Below are 25,054 nucleotides of genomic sequence, written 5' to 3' on the forward strand. Positions count from 1 at the left end.
CCCATACACATCTGTGCATAGCCTCTGATTATTTGCATAATGTCATCAGTGTATGTGGAGGTTTACAGAGTGCAAAAAGACATGTCCCTGTCCCAGAAAGTTGACAGTCTAAAATACAATGTGGATAAAATAACAGAGGAATTTATTTTTCTATTAAGACAGTTGCCTAAGAATTTAGATCATCATGCCCTTAGTTCTTTTTGGCTGTTTTCTCTAGTTCCTCACATTTCATTCAGTTCTACAGCCCCACCACATTCTTAATGAACCCAACAGAAAATGCAAACAATTTTTATTTTAAAAAGAAATTGAGAATCACATATGTGTGTTCAAGACAGCAGGGCCTAAACTACTAGGTTTGTGTTTTTTCCAAATGTGAAATTCTGATCAGATGCTGCTCCATTCACAGAAGCTGCAGACACAGCAGGGATGTTCTTAGCATGGTGTCATCTGGCAAAGACTTAGGAAGCACAAGCTGCTATATATCTATGTGGTAGTAAAAATGCCTCAGCCTGCTAGGACAAGTAGAGCTGCACCCATTAGATGCAAGTTCTGGATGAATCAGACTAATCTTGCATAAACAAGGCCAAACAGAGAGAATTGTTAAAACATTGCTTTGACATTGTTTTCAAAAACCTGTTTGTGCTCTCTCTGAAACCAGGGATGTAGCTAGAATTTTAGGAAGGGGGGGGGGTCCAGACTAAGTGCCACCATTATAATGGGGCTTGGGTGTGGCGGCACAGCAGCACGCACCATTCATTTTTCTAATGGAAGGGGGGGTCTGGACCTCAAGACCCCCCCCCCCTTGGCTACGTCCCTGATGAAACCATGCATCAGTTTGTCTTTGGATCTAGGGCCTGATTCCCACTACCTTTTAAACCGGATTGCAAATCGGTTTGAGCTGGTTCAAATGACCCTGGTTCGCACTTGAACCGAATCACTGAAGCAATTCATAGAGGGGGACCATGCACAGGAAAAGAGATTCCACCTCAACATTAGGAAGAACTTCCTGACAGTAAGGGCTGTTCGACAGTGGAACAAACTCCCCCGGAGTGTAGTGGAGTCTCCTTCCTTGGAGGTCTTTAAGCAGAGGCTAGATGGCCATCTGTTGGGGATGCTTTGATTTGGATTTCCTGCATGGCAGGGGGCTGGACTGGATGGCCCTTGTGGTCTCTTCCAACTCTATGATTCTATGATTCTAGATCCATATAACTCGCATCTTTTTGATGCTGATTTTTTTCTGCGTCTTTTTGGATAAATCGATTCAGCGCAAGTGTGAACCATATGCAGATCGGAATCGATTAAAATTTGCCCTTTGACTGTCTGGAGCAGGCTCATTTTGAATCGATTCATTCATGAATGTGAACCACAAGTGGGTTATTTTACAGGGAAAATGTGATCGGGGCAAATGTAGTGTGAACCACTCTCCGCTGTCAAATCGATCGATTGATTCGGATCACAAACTGATTTATTTGTAAGTGGGAATGAGGCTCAGAAGTGATATCTTGATTGTGGATTTTATTTAGTTACAACAATGCCTTCAAGACAGCTTTGTAAAAAGTATTTTTAAACTTTATATCTTCATTAACAGAGTCTGAATCCAAGAAGCACTAAAAATGATGAAGATAGCCTTGCTATGGGCAGTTAGCATCACAGCAGCAAGATCTCCTACTGCACCTCTCCCTTGTTGTGACAATTTATACATTTCCCACAGATAAAAATAATCCAGTGATAGCTTTTTGTTGTCCCTGCACATGATGGGCAACCTTATGAAGGAGGGAGCCGCCTTTGCACAAGGAGGCATGATTCACATGATTTTTAATATTGATGCTGTGCCTTTTGAAATCACATGAAAAGCCTATACAAATAAAGGAGGTCTTCCCCTTTGGAAAGTCACCTTTCACATGGAAAGGGCAATGGAAATGGCAACCAAGGGGAGTGGAGTTAGTGGCGCGTTACAGACCGCCGGATTGCGGCAGTCTGCTGCCGCCGCCACTTACACCGTCCGGGAGCCGCAGCCTTTAAACGGTGCGGCTCCCGGACACTTCCGAGAAGGAGCGCAAAAATCGTGCTCCTTCTCAGGCCCCGGAAGAGGTGCCGCAAAGTGCAAGGGGCGCATTTGCGGCGTCGTTTCCGGGGCGACACATGCAGACGCAACGCGTCCAGCACGTAAAGATGGCGGCGCCCGTGTGTATAGGGCGCCGCCATCTTTATGCCCCTGTCACATGCTAGGGGTGAGGCCGGTATGGACGCTAGGTCCTCGGCCAACCCCTAGCATGTGACGGGGGCGTATTAAAGGCCCGTCTATAACGCGCCAGTGTTTCCATTATACTGCTTCCCTCCTCCTATATTTACATTACACATATCAAGCACATCTGGATTAAGCAGCATGGAGTCTTCCCTGTCATCATCCCAACCACTGCATTTGCCAAACACAAAAACATTTTGCTTATATGCTGGGAAAACCTAATTTTGGCACAAGGGAAGCACTGCCAGCTGGAAAGGTATCTGGATCCCTTCCCAAAAATAACATCTGTCCCTTTATTGCACTATAATGTAGATTCTAGAAAGGCTGATAGACATGAAGAGAAGAACAATAAATGAATTTATGAGGCTGCTGTTCTACTCAAAGTTTATATGAAACCAATTGAAAACAGTAAGATTTATTTCAGAATAAATATGGCAACAATTGCCCTACCAATTTAAGTTTCTCTTCAGAATGTTTATGTTTCTTTCCCAATAGGATTCTTTCCAGACAGAGAAAACAATATCTTTCTTCTTGTGAACTTTCCAGTATAAGAAACGATTGTAAACTATAGCATTTTGAAATCAATAACTGCATTTTAATATGCTCAAGTCCTGTCCTGACAGGAAAAACCCAAGACATTTTGCTGCTCTGCACCAAGTATCAACTTCCCTCACACACCCTGAATCAATATGCATAATACCCAAAGACAACTGAGATTTTTTGGCACTTGATGTGGGAAATTCCACAATGGCCTCTTCCCATACCTGGTAGTAAAGATACGAAAGCAACAGCTGCCTCACTTTGCCTAATGGTAGGACCAGCACTTAGGGTCTCGTTGTCTGATAGTGAGTGACAGTTTGAGACAATTTAATGCCTGGTTCATGTTGCTTACTTCCCAAAATTAACCAAGTTATTTCAGCACTCTTGGCAAAAATACCAAAATTGTCTCTCTTCAATTCCTCTCTGAATGAATGAATGAATGAATAGTTAATTAACAATATGTTGCCCTTTCACGCCACCCAGATGAGCTGCTTGAGGCAGTGCTCCACTCTGCCTGAAAGCAGAGCGGTCTCAATGAATAGCAATCTTGGGGAGTCAGGGTGCTTCCAGATATAAGATTCCAATCAAGAGACTGCCATCAAAAGACATTATGTTGCTATTCAGTATTTTTGTTTGTTTGTGTTAATCTCCTCAACAGATTCTTTTTATGGTAAAATAAAGTGTTGGAAAATCGTGAGAGGGTTACACTCGAGGGATAATATCCTCTTTGCCCCTGTAAAATTCCATGAATGAGGCAGGGTGATGACAGAATAAAAGCCTAATTTTACGCAACCTAATTTTATGTAACCTATTTTATGTTTAAATATTACCAATCACAATAATAATAATAATAATAATAATTTATTATTTCTATTTTTCGCCTCTCCCAGTGGATCGAGGCAGGATCACAACAGATAAAATACATACAGAGCATATAAATTTACAACATTAAAACCTCATAAAAATAACTCTCAAGTTACAAAACATGCAAATTAATATAGTACAATAGAGGTCAAATACAGTAGCTGAACCAGAGTTGGGGTTCGTATCTTATGTAGTCAGGGATATGCTCCCATACAGTTGGGATTAAAGTTCAAATCCGTCAAGCCAACTGGCCTGAGGCCAAATGACTGGATGTTTCTGTTCAATGAATGTATTGGTTGGACCATGCAGTCAACCAGGAGCAGCCAATGGATCCACCAACCTGGATGTGTTTGCACAACATATCCACTTTTGATTTTACTGCTGCTGCTCCTGAAGCTTCTCTAAGTTGAAGATGATTCCATTCAGGACTCAGAGCGGCTGTGGGAATCACTGCCTTTGTAAAGGTAGATCCACTAGCTGTCCTTGAATTAAACTCTGCCACATGGTTAGCTTGCTTAAATGTTGTCCCAGACACTCCCATGAAAATAAGATAACCTGTGGCTTATCTTGGAATTAAGGTCACATCTATTTGCCATGGTTGTGTGAGAACTAGGGTTAATGCTTTGCCTGGGTAAGGATAGCAAGAAGAGGATAGGAGCGGGAGATCAGCAATTTGTATTGATCAGAAAGATGCCTGAATAATGTAGTTGGTGTCAAGAGAAGCTATCTAAGATGAGGAACATTGGTTTTGGCGAACAGGTGTTACTTCCAGACTAGAAGTGATGTTCAAGGGGTTCACCTGTTCCCCATCTTCAGTTTGTGGTCCTTGTAGGTGTAAATCCAATTGCTAGTCTCATCCATCTATTGAATCAATGAAATTTACACAAGTGTTACTTACCATTCAACAACTGATTAAGTTGCTCTATTCTGCTTTGAACTACCAAAGTTCAAGATCCTTCTGCATACTGATTTTCTAGACCAACACACTATGTATTTTAATTAGATTTAGGTTATAGTTTGCAGGAAATGTTTAAACCACAGTTCCCTAGCTCAGATAGGATAGGAAACTGGTTTAACAGATGAAAAAGTCTCTTCTAAAGCTGGGCATTTGAATGGAGGAAGTAAGATGTGAGCTCATGTTCCTGCTCCAACAAACTCTAATTTGTTGGACTGAGGAAGTGATATCAAAACCAGGTCTGGTCCCTCCCAAGGAAACTGTCCTTGTGAAAAGCTTTTCAGAAAACTTCCGCTACTTGAAGTTTACAAAACACTTCACTTACAATTAGAGTTTCATTAGGAAGCACAAAAATAACGTCTTCATATGATTCTGGCACTGACACCGTTTTATAGGTTGTTCCAGATTATTTATTATTATTTTATTTATTATTTATTAAGCTTTATTTATATAGCACTGTACATTTGCACAGCAATGTACATACAATCAATTAAAACAGATAAAATAAACCTGCCTATGGCATACATTCTGCAAAAATAATTAAATATAATACATATTAGTACATGTTAACATTCAGTAAAATAAGGCAGACAACAAATTAAAATAACATTGTTAGTAATTGTAAGTAATTGTTAATAAGATTGTTAGTTATCTTTCAGGACAGATGGTGGCTCCAGTTGTATAGGACCAGCCCGAAGCTATCGTTCATGCAATGTTCAGGTAAATTCTTCAGTATGCTCTCTTTCTTCTCCCTATCCTTGTCTTTCATGAGCTGAAATTTTTTCAACAGCCAGATGTGGCACCTACTCAACATCATCTTGATTTTTAGCTGGCACTTGAGAACTAATTTTACTCATAATTATCCTACACTAATGAATTAACCTCACAATGACTAAACATTAACATTTTTAATTGTTGTAATATATTTATTAATCCAACCAGAAGGCTTTAAAAAAAGGCAGTACCATACAACATACAAATATCCCAAAGCCAACACAATTTCTATGCCAAAAATGTTATTTCCCTCAAGAATTAAATACATTTTTACCCAGAAACTGGATTTTAGAACTAAAACTTCAGAACTCAAGAGACATGAAAGAAGAATGGATGCGGTTAAGAGTAATAAAGCAGAGACAAAAAGGAAAAGTGAACAGTTTACAGCAGGGATGGACAAAGTATCCCCTTCTGGATTTTGGTGAACTGCAGTTTCTATCATTTCTTATCACTGGCTATACTGTCATCACCTGGATGCTGGTACAAGCATAAAGGTTTTGCCCTAAACCAAAAGAGCAGAATAGCAAAACAAAACAGTCGAAGGAAAAGTGGCAAAAGAAAAATACAATTTTTTTAATTATCTAAAGTGTTCAAAAGTTAGTATATTAGCAATCATTCTCTGACATTCAAGCAAACTGTATATATTCAAGGCGGTGTGCTTTGCCAGAAGATGAAAACAATCAATAGTATACAATATCCATTTGCATACAAAATATAAAATACAAATTTTGCCAATATATATATATTGGCTGAAAACTATATATCCCAAATGACATACAAAATATATAAAGATGTCCAACAATCAATGTATGTACTTCCAGAGGACATATAATAGAGGTTAAAAAACAAAACCAATAAAACCAAACGCATTTTGATTACACGTCTTCCTCAGTGGAAAAATTGAGCTGTTATAACTGCACAATGATTTGTCTATTAGCATGGAACCATCCAGTGTAAGTAAGGAGTAAGTTAGGCAATCAAAACTAAATCCTGGATGCTCCACTGGATTGTAGAGCTATCAATCCAGTGGAGCATTCAGGATTTAGTTTTGATTGCCTAAGAATCAGCTGGATCTAGACTACTTCTTTCTATTAGTAAAACAAATAAACAAATAGAAATCATTCCATAATAAAAGAGTTATAAAGTTCATTTCTTGACCTGCAAACCTGTTAGTATTTCCATGAGAGCAAGAGACCATACCAGCAGTCCAAGATAAAATTGTTTAGACGTCTCCATTTTTGAGCAATCACCATATATACTCATCTATAAGTATAAAATTTATGCTCAAAAATTAACCCCAAAATCCCAGGTTGACTTATTTACAAGTCACTATGGTAATGTGATAGCAGCTCTTTCAGATTTCCCCATGTGGTGTGTAGAAGAGTTTATTTCTCTCTGAAGCCAAGCAGAAAGAGTCCTGGGTGATTGATTGATATTGCTGTTTGTTTAAGAGTCCATCTCCCGATGCTGTGCCTGGCTGATATGAAAGCTAAAATGATGAAACAAAAAGCCTCACAGAGAGTCTCTCTTGCCGTATGCACACACACACACACACACACACACACTGAAGGGGCCTCCAAGTTTTACCCTCAACGTATCCATGGGTCATTGCAAAATCCATAATTTTGCCCCAAAACCTGCCCATGACTTATACATGAGGTCAACTTATAGTTTATATACAGTATCTTTACCATTTCTGCATTACAGTTTCACAAAACTTAGCAAATATTTGCTTATTTATATAACTTGACTTTCAAGCGGAATACTACACCATTGATTAATAATTTAAAAACATTGTTCCCCTAGTTTAGCCATTTAACATCTAAATTTAATACAGTTGGCCCTTCTTATACACAGATTTTTTATATACAGATTCAAGCATCCACGGTTTGAAAATGTTTAAAAAAAAGTATAAATTTCAAATATCAAACCTTGATTTTCTATTTTTTTTTATAAGGGACACCATTTTGCTATGTTATTATGTTTAACGGGACTTGAGCATCCATGGATTTTGTTATTCGTGGGGGATCTTGGAACCAAACCCCAGCGTATAACAAGGGTCCACTGTATTTAAATATATGGGTGTAATCATTTGTTTATATTGTATATGCAATTCATTTTTTTCTGTAGGTTCCTAACTTATGAGATTTTGTATTTTACAAAACAACTTTTATACCTTTCTACAAAAGTACAAAGGTATTTTACAGTCATGCACTGGATACCTTTACATTTTTTCTGAATTGTGCAATTTCATCATGTAAACCATCAGTTATCCTTGAACAATATTTTCTTCACTGATTTCATCATCTCATTTGCTCATGTATGGAATGTGAGTACAGGAGGTTGGAATGAAGGAAAACTCTGGCAAAATTTTTACGTACAGAGATTAGGGGTAGGTGGGGGAAAACTAGCATTGAAACAGGCCCCATGAATGCATAGGGGGAAAACCAAATGTGCAGAGTAAGCTCCATAAGATACCGTTCATTTCCTGCTGAAAACTACAAGCAGATAGAGTTTCTTTTGATATTCAGATTGTAATCAGTACTATGTTTCAATAAATATAATAGAACAGAGGAAAAACTAGGGATATGAAGGCAAGTGTGAAAACTATAAGACTGTGAACTTTAAGAACTGAAGTTTTGAATTATGTTCATTGTTTTGTGGGTTCCAAGTGACTGGGACAAAGTCATCCACTGAGCTTTATGGGAAAGCTTTATGAACCCAGCTGTCTTTGGGTGCACCTGCACTGTAAAAATTATGCAGTTTGACAGCACTTTGATTGCTGTAACTCCATCCTATCGAATCCTGTGATTTGGAGTTTTACAACTTCTTCAGCTCTCTCTAAAAAGAGTGCTGATGCCTCACAAAACTACAAATCTCAGGATTCTGTAGGATGGAGGCAAGGCAGTAAAAGTTGTGGCCCAGCAATATGTTTACTGCATGCAGTGTCCCTTGTTACATGATAATGATATATAGAGTCATATGAGCACTCATATAAGAAGCAGATCCTGAACTATTTCCCATCAGCTAGACAGATAAGAGAAAATACAGAAAATCACTTCCAGGAGAATTCATCTGAATTAGTTGCTTGTCTTCTTCTATCTGAAATTAAACTACTCACTTGTCTCTTCCTAGAAATGTCCTGAGGGTGCCAGAGATTTTCGGGCAGAACAATGTGCTGATTTTGATGGGACAGACTTCCAGGGAAAGCGATACAAGTGGCTCCCTTATTATGGAGGTAATACAGTCGGCCCTTCTTATACACAGATTTTTTATACATGGATTCAAGCATCCATGGTTTGAAAATATTCAAAAAAAGTATAAATTTCAAATATCAAACCTTGATTTTCCATTTTTATAAGGGACACCATTTTGCTATGCCATTATATTTAATGGGACTTGAGCATCCACAGATTTTGTTATCCACGGGGGATCTTGGAACCAAACCCCACTGTATATAGATTTATTCATTCTGAAAGCTTCTTCAGTTAGGAAGTTAGATATGCAACAATAATAATTCCACTTTAACTGCCATGGCAATCTCCCAACTAATCCTTTGCGATTTAGGGAGGCACCTTTAGAATTTTCAGCCAGAGAACTCTATTGCCACCCCAAATTACAAACCCGAAGATTACACAGGATGCAGCCATGACAATTAAATTGGAATATAGTATTATAATTGTGCATTGTAAAAGGACCCTAAGTTTCAGGTGTCTTTATGTGAAAACAGAGCATGTTAAGTAAAATACTTCTTTTAAAACTTTGCTCATAGCTCCCAACAAATGTGAACTAAACTGCATCCCAAAGGGAGAAAACTTCTACTATAGACACAAAGAAGCCGTGATTGATGGAACCCCCTGTGAGCCAGGGAAGCATGATATCTGTGTGGAAGGAGTCTGTCAGGTATGTATTATCCCACTTTACTCAGCAACGCCTTTGTTAGGTTGAGAGAGTGACTTGCCCAGTGTTACTACTTGAGTTTCTTGTTTAAACTGGGATTTGAATTCTGAACTTCCTAATCAAGCATACTACCACTTGCATACTACTGGTTCCCTTGGCTTCTTTATGTCCTGCTCCATCTCTTCAGTGGTGATGTTACTTCATAAGACCCAGCAAACTAATTTTAATTAGAGAGGGGGAATGGAAATATGCAAGCAGCTTTTTTTAATATTGTTGTGTATTCCAAAGACATACCTGTGTTAGTCTGTCACAACATAAAAAAGAAAATGGGAGATATTACAATATCCACGAAAGCTCTTACTGAAATAAACCAATTAGTCTCAAAGCTGTTACCAGATTCCTTCTTCCTACCATCCCCATTTTCTTTTTCCTTCTGTGGACTCTTGAGAGTGTAGGAGTCTCCCTTGGGACTCAAGTTGCCAGAAGGGTCAGAGCATGAATATAGAAATTATTGCTTTGGCCGGCAATTATGTAGAGATCCTCTGAGCTTCTGGCTCCCATTGAGCATGACCATTGTTGGACCCTTAAATCAGTAATGTTCATATTTTAACAAGCATGAGGGAAGAAAAAACGATGGGGAGGTTTTTCTGGTTCCTCTGAGAGAAGGGCACAGACCAGAGCTCTAGATTTTAGAACAATATGATGCCTTCTAATCTTGGCTATAAGAGGGCTTGGAGTTTATTGCATTTGCAGCAGTGGCCACTAGAGTGTACACAAAGACAAGGGGAAAAAAGAAACCCTCTTGAACAGGGAAGGGATAGAAGAGGAAAGGGAGTTACTCTATCCCTAAGTGAAAGTCCTGCAGTTTTTCTCTTGCAACTGTACTCTGTCTTCAAGAAAAGGAGACTCAGATCTTCACATTTTTTCCCTAAGCTTTGGCTTTCTGGAGCTCTCAGCTTTCCTACTTCTTTGGGTAACTACTTAAGGTGATCTCTCCAGTGCAGACATGTCCATCTTTATCATGTGCCTTTACATAGTTTGACTGGATCTGCCCCTTCTGTCCTGACCTAGCTGCTTCAGTAAATTTATTTTAGTTTGTTTAGGGGAGGGTTATTCTCTTGGGCAGCTTGAGGCATAGGAATAGTTAGTGTGAGATATAGCTCTGGAAGTACATTAGTATCTGAATTCATCTTGTTGTCTGGCTTCAAATCATTTTCAATTTCTGCCATATAGCAACCCTATCATGGGGTTTTCTTGGTAAGTTTTTTCAGAGGGGGTTTTCCTATTGCCATCTTCTGAGGCTGAGAGAGTGTGACTTGTCCAAAGTCACCCAATGGGTTTCCATGGCCAAGCCAGGATTCAAACTCTGGTCTCCAGAGTCATAGTCCAAGGCTCAAACCACTACACCATGCTGGCTCTCATCTGAACTCATAGTTAGCCATAATGATGGATATTTTAAAACTTCATTCAGTGGTTTCATTACAAATGCTAGATATATTTTGATCTGTACTATTACTCAGCATTCTAATATTGTCAGGTAATATTGCCTTTCCATACACAGAACCATTACATAATATATCACCCATTACATAATTGAAATTGCATTCCAAAGGAAAACTAATTCTTTAAATGTGTCTCACATGTGTGTGAAATCAGGAATTTCTACTGACAATGTATATTTTAGATGGATGCACCCACAGTCTATACATTTACCAAACTTGGAAGCAATGTTTTCCCAGAAGTGATTTGAAAGAGGAATTACTGTTTGTGTATTCATCCCCCTCCCAGTTTTGCCTGCGGTAACAAATTTTGCAAATTTTTATATTGTTTTTTAAAGCAGCAAAATTTGTTTGACCATAGATAATAATAGATCACTTTCATGGCCTTCCTGAAATCACTTTCAGCTCTTTTAAAAACTATTGTATGTCTCCAGTTGACTCCTTCACAGAAATGTAAGCCTTTTAGCTTGCTTGGCTTACACTGCATGTGGTCTGTGGGATCATCCTTGCACTTAGTTTATCCTGTGTTGTTTTACAGGCTGTTGGCTGTGATAACATGTTGGATTCTTCTAAGAAGGAAGACAAGTGTCTGCAGTGTGGTGGAGATGGCAGGGCCTGCTTTGAAGTGAAGGGTCTCTTTGATGTACCCAATCTCCCCAAAGGTACAAACTGGTGGTTTTGCCACAAGGGTTTAGTGAGATTGCAAAAATATTTGAACTAGAGTTGACAAAGAGAACGGACTATGCTTCTTAATCTATTTATATCTTTGAAGTCAAAACTGGTAACTGGATCTCAGGAATCGCTGATGAAGCTTGACGACACTGCTTTAGGCCATATTTTATCAATTACATGGATGGGCTGCTTTAAGGGTAGTATGAATCTGGATGCAGCCAATTCAGAATCGATGGAGGAGTTACAGCTGAATTTATATCATTTTCCACTTAACTGCTCTTCATTTGGAAAAGTACCCTCTGTTCATGCAAGGGTGACTTTACTCTTGTCTCTTTTTCTCTACTACCATCTGTCTTAGTCAGCTGAATTTATTGGTACTGACTTGCTTTACTTTTTTTAGGCTACAACCAAATCTTAATCATTCCCATGGGGGCCACAAGTATCCAGATTAAGGAAGCAACACCTACCAGGAACTTCTTGGGTAAGTACTGTATAGTATTTTTAATGGGTGTTTTTGCTGCTGTTATGTGTAAATGAGCTTAAAGTACTTAATGCACAAATCAGTTTTAACCCACATTTTACACAGTGTTATGCAATATGTTCAGAAATATAACATGGTACTGTTGGAAGGGTGCTAAGCACAATATTCTGAGAGTCATTCCATTCCAATAATCTGTCTTGATTGTATTGACGTTGTCTTGAAAGGTCTTGTGTCTTGTGTCATGGAGCAAGACAAGCATGAGTGACTTTCAGACCCAGTTGAAATGGATGAGAAAACCAGGAAAGATTATGTCTTATGCTTGTGATATAATCTACTCAGCCAAACTAACATCACATTGAGGCCCATCTATCAGGAAAATGTGAATAACCCTAGCCAAAGTTGTTACACATATATGACTCCAAGGTGATCACAGGCCCGCAGCTGTCAAGGTTATGTTCTCAATAACCTTGCCACATCTGCACAAATCAGTGAAACATCTGACATCCCTCTGTGACCAAATGCATAGAACATGACAATCCTCTCACATCTCACAGCAGAAGTGTTTTCTTATCTGGCATCAGTCTTCTGTAATAGGCCTGGAATTCTAGGCGAGTCTGTTTTTTAAAACCATATTGCTTTGTTTTTATATTTTTTTCTGCCTTCTGCATTTTAATTTTCCCTCTCAGCCATCAAGAATGTGCAAGGAGCATACTATCTAAATGGACACTGGACAATTGAGTTTAGCCGGGCTTTGCAAATTGCTAGCACAGTTGTACATTATGACAGGGGGTCAGAGGGTGACCTGGCTCCTGAGTTTCTTCATGCCAGAGGTCCCACCACTGAACCCTTGGTTATTGAGGTAAGCAGGTCTGTACACTTTCTTGTGACATATGCTTCATTAGAGCTTGAAAAGTTACTTTTTGGGACAACAGTTCCCGGAATCCCAAGCCTCTAGAAAACTGTAGTGCAAATTTTCTGAGCTCTTATGTGGAGTAGTTGTTCATAGAGCTGCATGAGCATTTCACAGAATCATAGTTGGAAGCACCTGCAAGAGCCATTCTAGTTCATCCCCTTAGTGTGCAGGAATCCATGACAAGCACTCTCAAAAGATGGCTATCTAACTTCTTTTTAAAAACCTCCATAGAAAAAGAGTCCACCAACTTACAAGGCAGCCCATTACACTGTCAGATAGTTCTTTCTAATGTTTACGTGGAATTTCTTTCATCTTTTATATATCATCTCTTCAAATGGCTATCATATCACCTATCAAGCTTATCTTTTCGAGTTAAACATATCCAGCTCCCCAAGCCAATCCTCACAAGACTTCATTTCCAGATGTTTTACCATCATGATTGCCCTCCTCTGGCCATGTTCCACCTTGACAATTTCCTTCTTAAACTGTGGCGCTCCGGTTTGGACCCAGTTTCCCAAGTGAAATCTATTCAAAGCAGACTAGAGTAGTGCTATTACTTCCCTTGGTCGAGACACAATTCTGAGAGTTGTAATCCAAAAAAATAATTTACCTAAACTCTGTCACGATGATATTGCTATGGATTATTCCTAGAACTGAGAACTTTTTAAAATGTTTATTTGCTTTTCAACATATAACATATCACATTTACAGACAAACAAATTTGGAAAACCTTACATATACATAAATACACTTAAAGACATCCATATACCTGTACTATATACCTCACTTACTAACTTAAAAAGACGAGGCTTACAAAAATAACTAACCTATACTTCCTAAAAGACCTATCTTTATAAAAAACATATACCATAAAACAAAACATGACTTCCTTCTATTTAGAAATCCTTTCCTATTTGTTCTATTTAACTAAATGTTTTATCCTTCTACCTTAATTACTGCTTTCTTTACATAATATTATTTCAGCTAGCTCAATCGGTAAATTTAACTTAAATATATTCCCTAGATCTTCTTTTACTGTTTTGAGTAAACAGTTATCTTTTTCCAGTTTGAAATACTTTACATTATTAGTTGACCTCTGCTTTCTACCCATACATTTCACTCTTCAAATTTATATAACATATGTTTTTCTAACATTATTCTAACAGATAACTCTTTACTTCCTTATTGTAACCTCTTTCCAACGTTTTTCTAAATAGTCATAGAACTGAGAACTAATGGATGCCACACAGTAAAAAAATAAACAGGTACTGCTATGTAAATTGAAAGAGGAATAGACATTTCTTGGCTCATGACCCAATAGAAAAAGAGGAAGGAAAGGAGAATTGGCAATGATGTTACCTCAGATTTATGCAGCAGTCAAATGATGAGGTGTTCCTGTGTTTCCTGTGCATTAAGGTCAGTTTAAGATTGTTGCTTGTCACCTAACAAGAGAAACAGGATAAAAGCTCTTTAGAAAGAAAGCAGTTTGTTCTCCTCGTTGAAGGAAGTTTATTTTAATTAGATTGTATGCATGACAGGTATGGCACAAAGCAGATCCCAAAAGCAAAGTGCCCAAATGGAAGAGAAGCAGCAGATAGGAAGGGAGTATGCTTTGGCAAGGATCCAAATGTTAGGTCTAGTTCATACAAATAGCCATAAAGGCAGGAAAGCTTTCTGGACTGCACCATTTCAGATAAATGATGGATGAGCACATGGATGAATGCCATGGATGACAAAACATCTGAATGAAATTGCAATAAATAGGATCACAATAACACAATTACAAAAAGGGACACTGCTCAGATTATGCCACATTATTTGGCAGTATCTTACTGATTACTAGATTCTTGGCTAAAATCCAAATCATGGTCAGAAACACCTGTTAAACTGTAAAACCAAGATGATGGTGGTGGTAGTGGTGGCGGCACAGTATTTAAATGCCTGTACTGCAGCCACTCACTCAAAACCATAAGATTGCGAGTTCAAGACCAGCAAAAGGGTTCAAGCTTGACTCAGGCTTGCATCCTTCTGAGGTTGCTAAAATGAGTACCCAGATTGTTGGGGGCAATTAGCTTACAGTTGTAAACTGCTTAGACACTGCTTAGGCAGTATAAAGCAGTATATAAATGAAGCTTGTTTGTTTGTTTGGTGGTGGTTGGTAGTGGTGGTGGTGGTGGTTTGCACATGTACAATCAGTGTGTCAGGGGAAAGGGCTAGACATTTTATTCCTATTACATACAATTCCAGGTGTAGAGTAGAGTTCTTTTGTTGTTGTTTTGTGCAGCTCTCCAAATGGTGTTAGACTGCAACTCCCAGTATCTGGGAGCATTAGATGGTGTTAGACTACAACTTCACTATTGGTTCTACTATTGAGGGCTGATGGTAGGAGCAGTCCAGCAATATCTAGAGGGGCATGCTTTGCCCATCCCTGCTTTAGAAGAACATTTGCTCGCATACAACCCACTTGTGCATATACACACAGCCAAAAATGGCATATGCTGGGCTTTAGCACTTCCTCATCTGCGGTTTGTATGAATTGAGCAAATGCCAGGAAGGGCTGCTACAAGAAGAAACAACAACAACAATACCTGCTTTGCTTCTTTCCCTTCAGCTGATCAGCCAGGAACCAAACCAAGGAATACATTATGAATACTACCTTCCATTCCAAAGGCAGAGCTCTGCCTACAGATGGGGCTATGGCTCGTGGGGCGAATGCAGTGCTGAGTGTGGTGGAGGTAACTACTGAGCATGAGCTAGCATATTATTATTTCATTTGTTTAAAGCATTAAAGTCATAATTTCCCAGCTGCAGTGAAAATCCCAGGCAAAAATCAAGTGCTTCAAACACAGAGGATTTGCTCTAGTGAGGTGTCAGTTCTTGTTATACAGTGGATCCTTCCTATCTGTGGGGTTCAGACCATCACCACTACTCCCTTTGCATGGGGGGGGGGAATGCAAACAGTCGCCCCAGTGCATCCACATGCATCCACCATCATTGAATAATTTGGAACATGGTGAGCCTCTCCAATCCACAGATTGTTAGCTCACTGATGCAGTAGGCCGCTGTACTATATTCTCCCACATGTGCTTATCATGCACTTATCATGTGTTAGTTTGTGCAGCTGACATTAGGCAAGACTTTAGGCCCAGTTCTTTCATGCCTTTGTTATGTATATGCTATTTCCACAGAGTTACATACATCCCTTGCCTGTTGCCCCTTCTAGCATTTGATCACCTAATGATATTGTTTGGTTACTTATATAGATTAAAATATAGTGCTATAATTATATATGTGAATGAGCCCCAGGAATCTTCCACCTGGAAGTATCCTAATGCAAATGATCCAGCCTACAGGATGCCCACAAACAAGAACAAATACCAAAGATCATAGAATCATAGAAAGGATCACAAAGGCAATCTAGCCCAACTCCCTGCCATACAAGTATACACAACTACAGCACTCTCAAGAGATATCCACCTAACCTCTTCTTAAAAGACCTCCAGAGATGAAGAGTCCTTTGCACTGAAGGCAGTCCATTCCACTGTTGAACTATTTTTGCAATAAAACAACCTCTTCCTAATATTTAGGTGGAATCACTCTCTCTCTCTTTAAATTTGCATCAGTTGGTTCATGCTCTAGTGTCTGGAGCAGCAGGAAACAAGCTGGCTCCATTTTCTATATGATATCATTATTTTCTATATGATATTATCTATATGATATTATCATCAACTGGGGTGATGGGGCTGCTCTATAAACCAAGTGAGGCGTATACATCACTTTAGATGCTGAAAGAACTGCTAACCAGGTGCCTTGACTATAATAACAACAGCTTCATGTACAGGCAAAACAAAAAAAAAAAGTGTGCTGCCAGTCAGTGCACAAATTATATCATAGTAACATTGTGATAAAAGAATAACTATGGGGAGAAAATCTTCTTGGCTGCAACAGAAATACATCATTGTTTGAAGTGTAGTCATGACATAAAGTCCTAACATCTGCTTATCCTTTCCAAAATTGGACTTGATCCTTAGATGGCTGATGTGCTCTAAATACGTACCGTATTTTCCGGCGTATATAAAAAAATAGAGTTTAGGATATACTCACCATACAAGGCTACCCCTATTCCTTGGAAGCCGGCAGCGGCTGTGCACATGCGCGCCAGCTTCTAAGGGGCCTTCGGAGGCCCCTTAGAAGCCGGCGCGCACGCTCTGGGGCCACCGGCTCCTCAGGCCTCCGGAGGCCTGGGAAGGCTGCAGCCCTGCGCTGGCTTCTAAGGTGCCTTCGGAGGCCCCTTAGAAGCCGGCGTGCGTACTCTGGGGCCGCCAGCTCCCCAGGCCTCCAGAAGCCTGAGAAGCCGGCGGCCCCAGAGAGCTCACCCGGCGTACAAGATGGCCCCTGACTTTGACCCAATTTTAGAGGGTCAAAAAGTCGTCTTGTACGCCAGAAAATACAGTATGTTAGATAACTTCTGTATGATGTGGTGTAGGCTGGAGACCAGTAATTTAAATCTTACATTCCAGTGGTGTATTATTTGAGCTAGGAATATATATATATACATACATACACACACACACACAGACACACACATACACACTTCCCAGACAGTTCTAAGCCTCTTATCTTGTTTCTGAGTCACTCCTCTTATAGGGGCAGATGTCTCGTACAGCACATATACCCAAAGTATCTTCGTCTGCCATCCAACTTTGTTCCCTATATAGGAAGTAGGTGACGGAATTCTCTATTGTTCTGGAAATACTATGATTGTAATCTGATTGCATTTTAATGTTGCTATGGATTATTAGCCTTCACCAATGTGCTTTGCTGTTTTTTCTGCCGGTAGGTTATCAGTCACGGCTGGTCTTTTGTACCATTGACAATGAAGAATATCCAGGCTACATGTGCAGAGATAAACCACAGCCAGAAAATAACCGCACTTGCAATCTCCAGCCATGCCCCCAGACAAAACGGTGAGGTTTAACATTGTTTTTACAATCTGATTTCAAAAATAATATACAATTTAAGAACCTAGGAAGCCTGAACTTAAGCAGTGGGGTCTTTATTCAGCTATTATTGCTCCCAAAGGAAATACACATAGGGAGACACTGCGGTTCTGCAAAAGTAAGGGCTAAACAGATAGTTATTCAAAAGCTAGTATGGTTTAATGGTTTGAGTGTTGGGCTGAAGCTCTGGAGACTAGGATTTGAATCCCCATTTGGCCAGGAAAACCTACTGGGTGAACCTGGGCACACTCTCTCAGCCTCAGGGGAAGGCAAAGGCAACTCCCTTCTGAACAAATCTTGCCAAAAAAACCCCTGCGATAGGTTCCTGTTAGGGTTACCATAAGTCAGAAATGACTTGAAGGCAAACAACAGCAGCAACATTCAAGAAAGCTCTCTTAGGAGTTTATCAGAAAAGGGAAATTGGAAGTATAATCCAATGGCAATCTGAATGCAATCATGGGGTTTAACATTATTGCGTGATAGACTGCAACACGCAAATTCGGGCAATGGCATGCTATTTTCGGGCAATGGGGAACCAATTCAAATGCAATGATCATTCATGTAATTGCGCTAAGCTAGCAACTTTAAGTGAATGTGTTCTGGCCCCACTTTCTTTTCATTCAAATTTAAGAGAAATTCCTCCCGTTTGATAAATTTCTTAGAGATGGTCTTAGTATTTCTGGGCATACCATGGTGAAAAAGGGTAAAATTTAGGATATTATTGCATTGTTAAAAAATGTGCCTTACCTCTCCTGTTTTGTAGTCTCATTCAGGATGCAACCGGGTATTATTGCATGGATTTTGCCGCCATCACCATCTCCCGACTGCATCGAGGCAAAAATCTGGCTAAAATCTGTGGCCTCTTTTCACTTTTGAGAGCTTTCCGGGTTTGCAAATCGGCCAGCTGAGGGTGGATTTTAGCTGGAGTTTTGCCTGGATGCAGTCAGAAGTTGGCAACGGCAACAAAATCCATACGATAATAGCTGGCTGCATCCCAAATGAGACTACAAAATGGGAGAGGTAAGTTGCATTTTTAAACACTGCATTAATATCCCTCGAAGGACTACAGAACTTATTCTGTCTCAGAGGAAAGCAGCCGTTATGGCAAATATAAGCAACAAGAAACAAGTGCCTATGTACACATTTTAATCTAAATTTCATCCTGCTTTTTAACAAATGAAGAATAACAAAGAATAAAAAATAGATGAAATGAAATAACATTAAATTTATGCTCATGATACTCATAGATTTTAAAATTACTCTTCAGAACTGTGAATAGCAACTGTTACATCTGAGCCCAGGCAGAGATAGATGGATTATGGAACATTTCTGTTTAGGAAATTATCAAGATTCATCCAGTAGGCCATTGAATGGTTCCTTATGACTAGACCAAGGAACAAAAAGAGTATAAGGATGTCTCTGGTGTGATTCAGATTCTGTGGCCACATTGAAAACACCTCCAATATCTGCCTCTGTTGATAAATGCAACTGTGGGAGAGGAAATCCTCATAGAAAGCACGGTGTGGGGACAGGGACAGTTTTTAAATGTTCTCTGCACACTGTGTGGCCTAGATCCAAATGTCAAGCCTTTCCACACACCCTGAGTTTCTGTTAACCATGAAGAAGAAAATATGCAAGTTGAATTCCTTTCACTGGCAGCTGGGGGCTTCCATGCCAGTGGGGCAATGGATCTGCTCCAATTTTTAGTTCAAAATTTAAAGGAGTTACCCAGGGTGCTGAACTCAACCCTCCAAATAGGTTCAGCTCATTGCACTAGTCCCAAGGTGGACTAAAAACTAGCCTCACTGATACTGAACCCGCCAGCTGCCAGTAATTGCTGTGTGTTTGGTTTGGGTGGTGGGTGGTTCTGCCTAAGAAAACTTCAATTCTTCTCCATAGCTCCAATCTAAATGTTTAAAAAGAGAGCGATCAAGGATGGATTAACGTAGCTCCAAAATCACATTTAGCTTGGCCTTAAAAGTCAGTTCTGCATTCAAAGTGTAGGAAGCAGATCCAGATAGCCATGTATTTATTATAGGCTTTAAAATCTCTGTTCTATATGTAAAGGGTATCTTACCTCTATCTGCCGGGAGCATGGAGCCACAGCACAGCATGGAGCTTGGAAAGGATGAGGTAACAAGGAGGAAATGATCTCAGCAGCCTTACTGAGCTCTTCTTTCCCTTCTCCCCACCTACAACAGTGGTCTTCAATCTTCCTAACTCCAGTGTTCCTTTTTTTTAAAAAAAAATTAAGTTTGTCTGCAGGTGAACTCTTATCCCTCTTAAAGAGGATTCTGGGCTGCATGCTCAGTTCATGTGGTCTTTTGGCCAGGGCCATGGAGCCTCAGTCTTGGTCATTATAATGTACCCCCAGAATTCCCCATTTGATTGCTCACTGCAGCAGTAATAATGCTAATGATGGACATGGTGTCCTTCAAGAAACCAAGCTGCCATTCCTCCTATACTCATCAGTAAACACCCTGAGATGGTTCTGAGGAGCACAAGGGTTCCTAGGAGCATGATTTGAAAGCCACTGCCTTAGTTTGCTTAAGGAATCCTTGAAGGCTTTTCTCCTGGGTGGTGGTCGCTATTGCTTTAGATTTTCTCTCTAAATAATGGTGGTGGGTGGTAGATACTGGGGAGACTTAGCTTGGCTTAGGTCAGCCAAGCTTTTTACTGAAGATTGTTCCTTTTTGTATATCTACCATGAGGAATAGGAAAAGAGAAGAAGATACTTTGGGACTTTGCTTCTTTCTTTCTGCCACTGACCTGAATGAAGATTTCCAGCCATCAGGGTTTACTATAAGCTTACCATAGACTTTAGAGTTTACCAGAAAAGAGATTTCCACACTGTAGAATTGCCACCACAATTGACAAGATATTAGAATTTCTCCAAAAAGATATATTCTCACAATGTATAGTTAATTGTGGAATTCATTGCTATGTGACATAGTGGTGGTGATGGCCTCTAGCTCTGATAGCTTTAAAAAAGGATTAGACAAGTGAAATGAGTTTAAAGTAGATTGTCAATGGATGTTAGCCATGGTGTTTATATAGAAGCTGTAGATTCAGAGACTGTTTACCACTGAATTGGAACAACAGGAAATTTTATTTCAAGCTCTGCTTGTGAATTTCCTGATGGTATCTGAATGGCTGCTATGAAAAATAGACTGATGGATCTGTGATCTAATATTGTTTATACCAAACTAAAAACATGGGAAGCTCCAAGACTCCATTGGACAGCCCGACTTTATCTTAGAAGATCTTTCTGCTTCTACAGTACTTGTGCTCTAGTGCACCAGATAATGCACCAGATGAACAACTAGGGTCTATTATTCACCTGGTGCACTATGGAAAGGATAGGTTGTTGGTAGTTTGTGTAGGTTGCAATGGTCAGACCTAACGTCAAACTCCATTCAGGCTTTCTGCCAAACTTTTTTGCCCTGTCCTTCAATAAGGTGTCTCCAGAGAGTGGGGTGGAGACAAAGGTCATACTGTAACCGAAAAGGAAATTCTTAAGAAATTAAGCCAAAAACAAGATTCTCCAATGGGGTTATTCTGGGCCTGTTAAAAAATAATGGCCAAGGATGGTTTTAAATATGTCTCAGCTCTTGTAAGTTTAAGAGACTTTTGCTGGAATTCTTAAGGGAATTAAAAGGAGGGTTGTTACTTTCTCTGTAGTCTTGATCAACTAATATGTTTTTGAAGAGCTAACTGGAGATGGTGATTGTAGGGTATGTACCAGGAGGAAAGTCTGCAGAGCAGGACAGGGATCGTTTTATTTTCTGGTGTTGCCCCTAAGATGCTTACAGACAAGGACGGATTCACAAGTTTTGAACATAGAGAGTTTTGGAAGGGGAGGAAGGTCATAATTCATTAAAGTGGAAGAGTGGCTTAGTAGGAGCAGAGTCTTCTTTCCTCATTTGCTTCTTTTGCCTTGTAAATGCCTCCACTCCCCAGTATTTCTGTGGGCACACTCACAAATTTGATATAAACTGGTTTAGGGGCATTAGTTTTGGCATTTCTTTTATTATCCAAGCAGTTGTCAGCCCAGTTATTTTTTGTACTTTATACCACAGAATCACCCAGTCAATGTGATCAGTGGCTTTTTTGGAACTGTGGTCTAGAAAATAAACTTTTCCCAGATTCTGCTCTATCTTCCTTGCTGGTTGCTCACTTCCCAAGGAGAGAGAGCTAGTGACCAGGCAGACTGTTACACTCATTTTTAAAAGATGTATTTATGTTTTTATTAGCAATGTACATTATCCCCTACCCATCATAGACAACATTCCATGATTCAGACAATACTCTCAAAGACAAATTATAGCAACATGCTATCAATATTCAAAGAGTCCTCATCATGATAGCTTCCAAAACATTATGATTCAATGGTGAGCCACGTCTAGAATTTGCATGTGATGCATATGTAATGAACAGTGCCAAACTTTGTCTTGCCAGAGGTAAAATAGTTGATGGCAACATGGCACCCTGGTCTTTTACACCAACAGATCAAACCCACTGTGCATTATTTGGATCTCAGAAAAAGAATGGCAGTACTCCTGTAATTACAGGAATAAAAATCATGATCTTATAATAACTTTGAGTATAGATGAACCCTGTGACCTCTCCTCAAAACAAAACAATTCAGACATACATATTCACTTGCTACAGGATGGCGTTAAAGAAAATTCATCTTGGAGTTTAAGGGTGAGCTAGTCTTTCCACCAGTCTTTTTTCTTGTCCGACCGTGTCAAAGGAACTGGCTAGATCTGGTTCCTGCCCAAAATTTTAAGAAATTATTTTCTTTAAGGAGTTGTCCTCCAGTCCCAACCCTGTGGAGTCTGATCCAGTCAGTAAGTAATTTTAGATCCTGATGTTAATAATCTTGCCAGAATTGAGGCAGTGGGATTTTAATATTAGACGTTCATGTTTATTGCTTCATTTGGGTAGCACACAACTTACACATACCCCCCAACATTCCTCACTTTACAACTGTTTCTGCATTCCTGATGTATTAAAGCAAAACAAATAACACTGTGAGGTCGAAGGCTTTCATGGCCAGCATCCATAGTTTGTTGTGGGTTTTTCAGGCTATGTGGCCATGTTCTAAAAGAGTTTCTTGCTGACATTTCGCCAGCATCTGTGGCTGGCATCTTCAGAGAATGCTTGCCTGGAAAAAGTTGGACACAGCGTGGACAAGCAATATGCCTGAGGCTGCTTAGTACATTACAGGCAAAATGGCTGTCTAGAATTTTGACTAAAAGCATAATCTTTGCTTTTGAATATAAAAACCTTGCAACTGTTATCTGTGTTGTTGGCATGGTTGGTGGAGATTTATTAGAAAATTACAAAATTTTTAAACTTTTTAAAATTAAATTTTAAAAACTGATATAATTCATTTAAAAACAAGGGTGTTCCAGGCAAAGGCTACAAATGAGGAAAACAGGAAAAGGATAAAAACAAAAAAGACTAAGAAGGAATAACTTAAAGTATGCCATATAGAAGAACAGTAGGAAATTGGAAGCTCCTCTACAGTTTCATGACAAAATGTTTTCTCAGTTTAGTCTCAGAATTGCAGTTCATTGGTTCACTCGTTCTTTTTTATTATTACCAGTGAGTTTCTGCATATCCATGAAGAAAAATACTAGCACTCTGTAGCTTTTCCCCTGCAGGTAGGAAAGTAGATCAAGATAATATTTGCATACTGTAGGTCTCAAAGTTGTCATCATTAGAATTTAGGGGTTACCTTAACTTAATTGTTGCCACAGAAAATCTATCGCCTCGCTTTCTCCCAACAGTAAGTAGACCATTGCTTTATCAAGGCCAAGTCAGTTTCATAAAAACATTTCACTCTTTTCCTTTCCTCAGTTCCTAAATATTTCCAGCATCAGTGCATCGTCTAATAACTCAGTCTAACATTGCCTTTTTAATGGCATTCCTTTTGTCATCTTGAATTAGTAGTCACACCATTCTAAAAGCTGTTGCAGAATTTTCATTGTCTGCCAAAACGCTAATTTCCATTCAGTTTCTTTGATGAAACAATGCTAGTTCTTCCATTTCACAGCAGATTGATAAAAATTTGTGGTCATGAAGGCTGCTTAATGAATAATAACATAAAGCCAGTGATCCCCTATCTGTGAGACGGCAAACCTTGCTTTAGGCACCTTCTTACTGCTATTGCTGGCTTCCTGGTTCCCTGAGAAATATTGCTTTTGCACTTACAGTTGGAAAACTGGGGAGTGGGGACCTTGCTCAGCTACCTGTGGTGGAGGCACACAGACCCGTTCAGTTTATTGTGTCTCCTACAATGGACGTGATTCTCAGGATGCTGTGGATGATGCTGGGTGTGCAGTCCTAACGGAGAAGCCACGCAGCACACAGCCTTGCAACATGCGGCAGTGTGCAACATGGACCACAGGGCCCTGGTCTGAGGTGAGTTGTTAATGTAGATTCGGTGTACATATGTATTTATTTGAAAATATTTCTAAGTTTCTTTTCATTAAAAGCAATCTAACTGTTGTATGGGATGAAACATCATCATCTTTATTTAGTGCTGTTATTGTACATGGCGCTTGACAAGTAAAAGAACAAAACAGTTCCCTGTGCTCTGGTTTACTATCTAATTAAGATATGACACAAAAAGAAAAGCAGGTGACAGGGTGGACAGATATGACCTCTTCTTCTGTCTTTCTGTGGCCAGGGCAGTGGCAGATTATCTATCTATCTATCTATCTATCTATCTATCTATCTATCTATCTATCTATGGGATTTATATTCTGCCTTTCTCCCATGGAGCTATGTCTGCCTCGTCTTCTTTCCCTGCGAGGCCATAGCAAAGGCATGTTTCTGTTTTTTCACAGAAACAGGAAACAAAGTTAAAACAGCAACATAAAAACTGATAAAACATCTCAGTGAGAATAAGCTACAGGATTTAAATGATGCACATGTAGATAAACATGAGCACACACAGAGGAAGTAGCTAGTTATTTGGTTGATCTGTGGAGAAGAGGAAAATTTAGTATATGGTTATCTGGTAGTACTTCACACTCTTATGCAGGACTCAGAAAAGTTAAAAAAATTTTAGTGAACACCTCCCAGAACCCCCTCCTGATGGCCATGCTGGCTAGAGGATTCTGAGAGCAGCAGGCCAGAAAGTAGCTCTTTGTTCTTGATTCATCATCTATGTTGTTCTGTATCTGGACCAATTTCCC

At 39.5% G+C, this 25,054-nt stretch overlaps 1 protein-coding gene across 2 annotated transcripts in view; it reads left to right on the top strand.

Annotated features, from left to right (window-relative positions):
• Positions 1 to 25,054, top strand: part of PAPLN (papilin, proteoglycan like sulfated glycoprotein) — a 74,647-nt gene that overhangs the window by 14,859 nt on the left and 34,734 nt on the right. The window contains exons 4-13 of one of the 2 annotated variants that reach the window (XM_089521829.1): positions 5,264 to 5,324; positions 8,514 to 8,616; positions 9,151 to 9,281; positions 11,316 to 11,439; positions 11,850 to 11,930; positions 12,617 to 12,789; positions 15,455 to 15,578; positions 17,684 to 17,810; positions 19,911 to 19,976; positions 24,068 to 24,275. In XM_089521829.1, the coding sequence (XP_089377955.1) occupies positions 5,264 to 5,324; positions 8,514 to 8,616; positions 9,151 to 9,281; positions 11,316 to 11,439; positions 11,850 to 11,930; positions 12,617 to 12,789; positions 15,455 to 15,578; positions 17,684 to 17,810; positions 19,911 to 19,976; positions 24,068 to 24,275 (1,198 nt within the window). The remainder of the gene's footprint in view (positions 1 to 5,263; positions 5,325 to 8,513; positions 8,617 to 9,150; positions 9,282 to 11,315; positions 11,440 to 11,849; positions 11,931 to 12,616; positions 12,790 to 15,454; positions 15,579 to 17,683; positions 17,811 to 19,910; positions 19,977 to 24,067; positions 24,276 to 25,054) is intronic. The other variant, XM_089521828.1, reaches the window with a different exon arrangement.

Source organism: Sceloporus occidentalis, unplaced genomic scaffold, assembly GCF_023333645.1.
Source record: "Sceloporus occidentalis isolate IW3139 unplaced genomic scaffold, rSceOcc1.0.p SCAF_4, whole genome shotgun sequence".
In the NCBI taxonomy this organism is placed as follows: domain Eukaryota; kingdom Metazoa; phylum Chordata; class Lepidosauria; order Squamata; family Phrynosomatidae; genus Sceloporus; species Sceloporus occidentalis.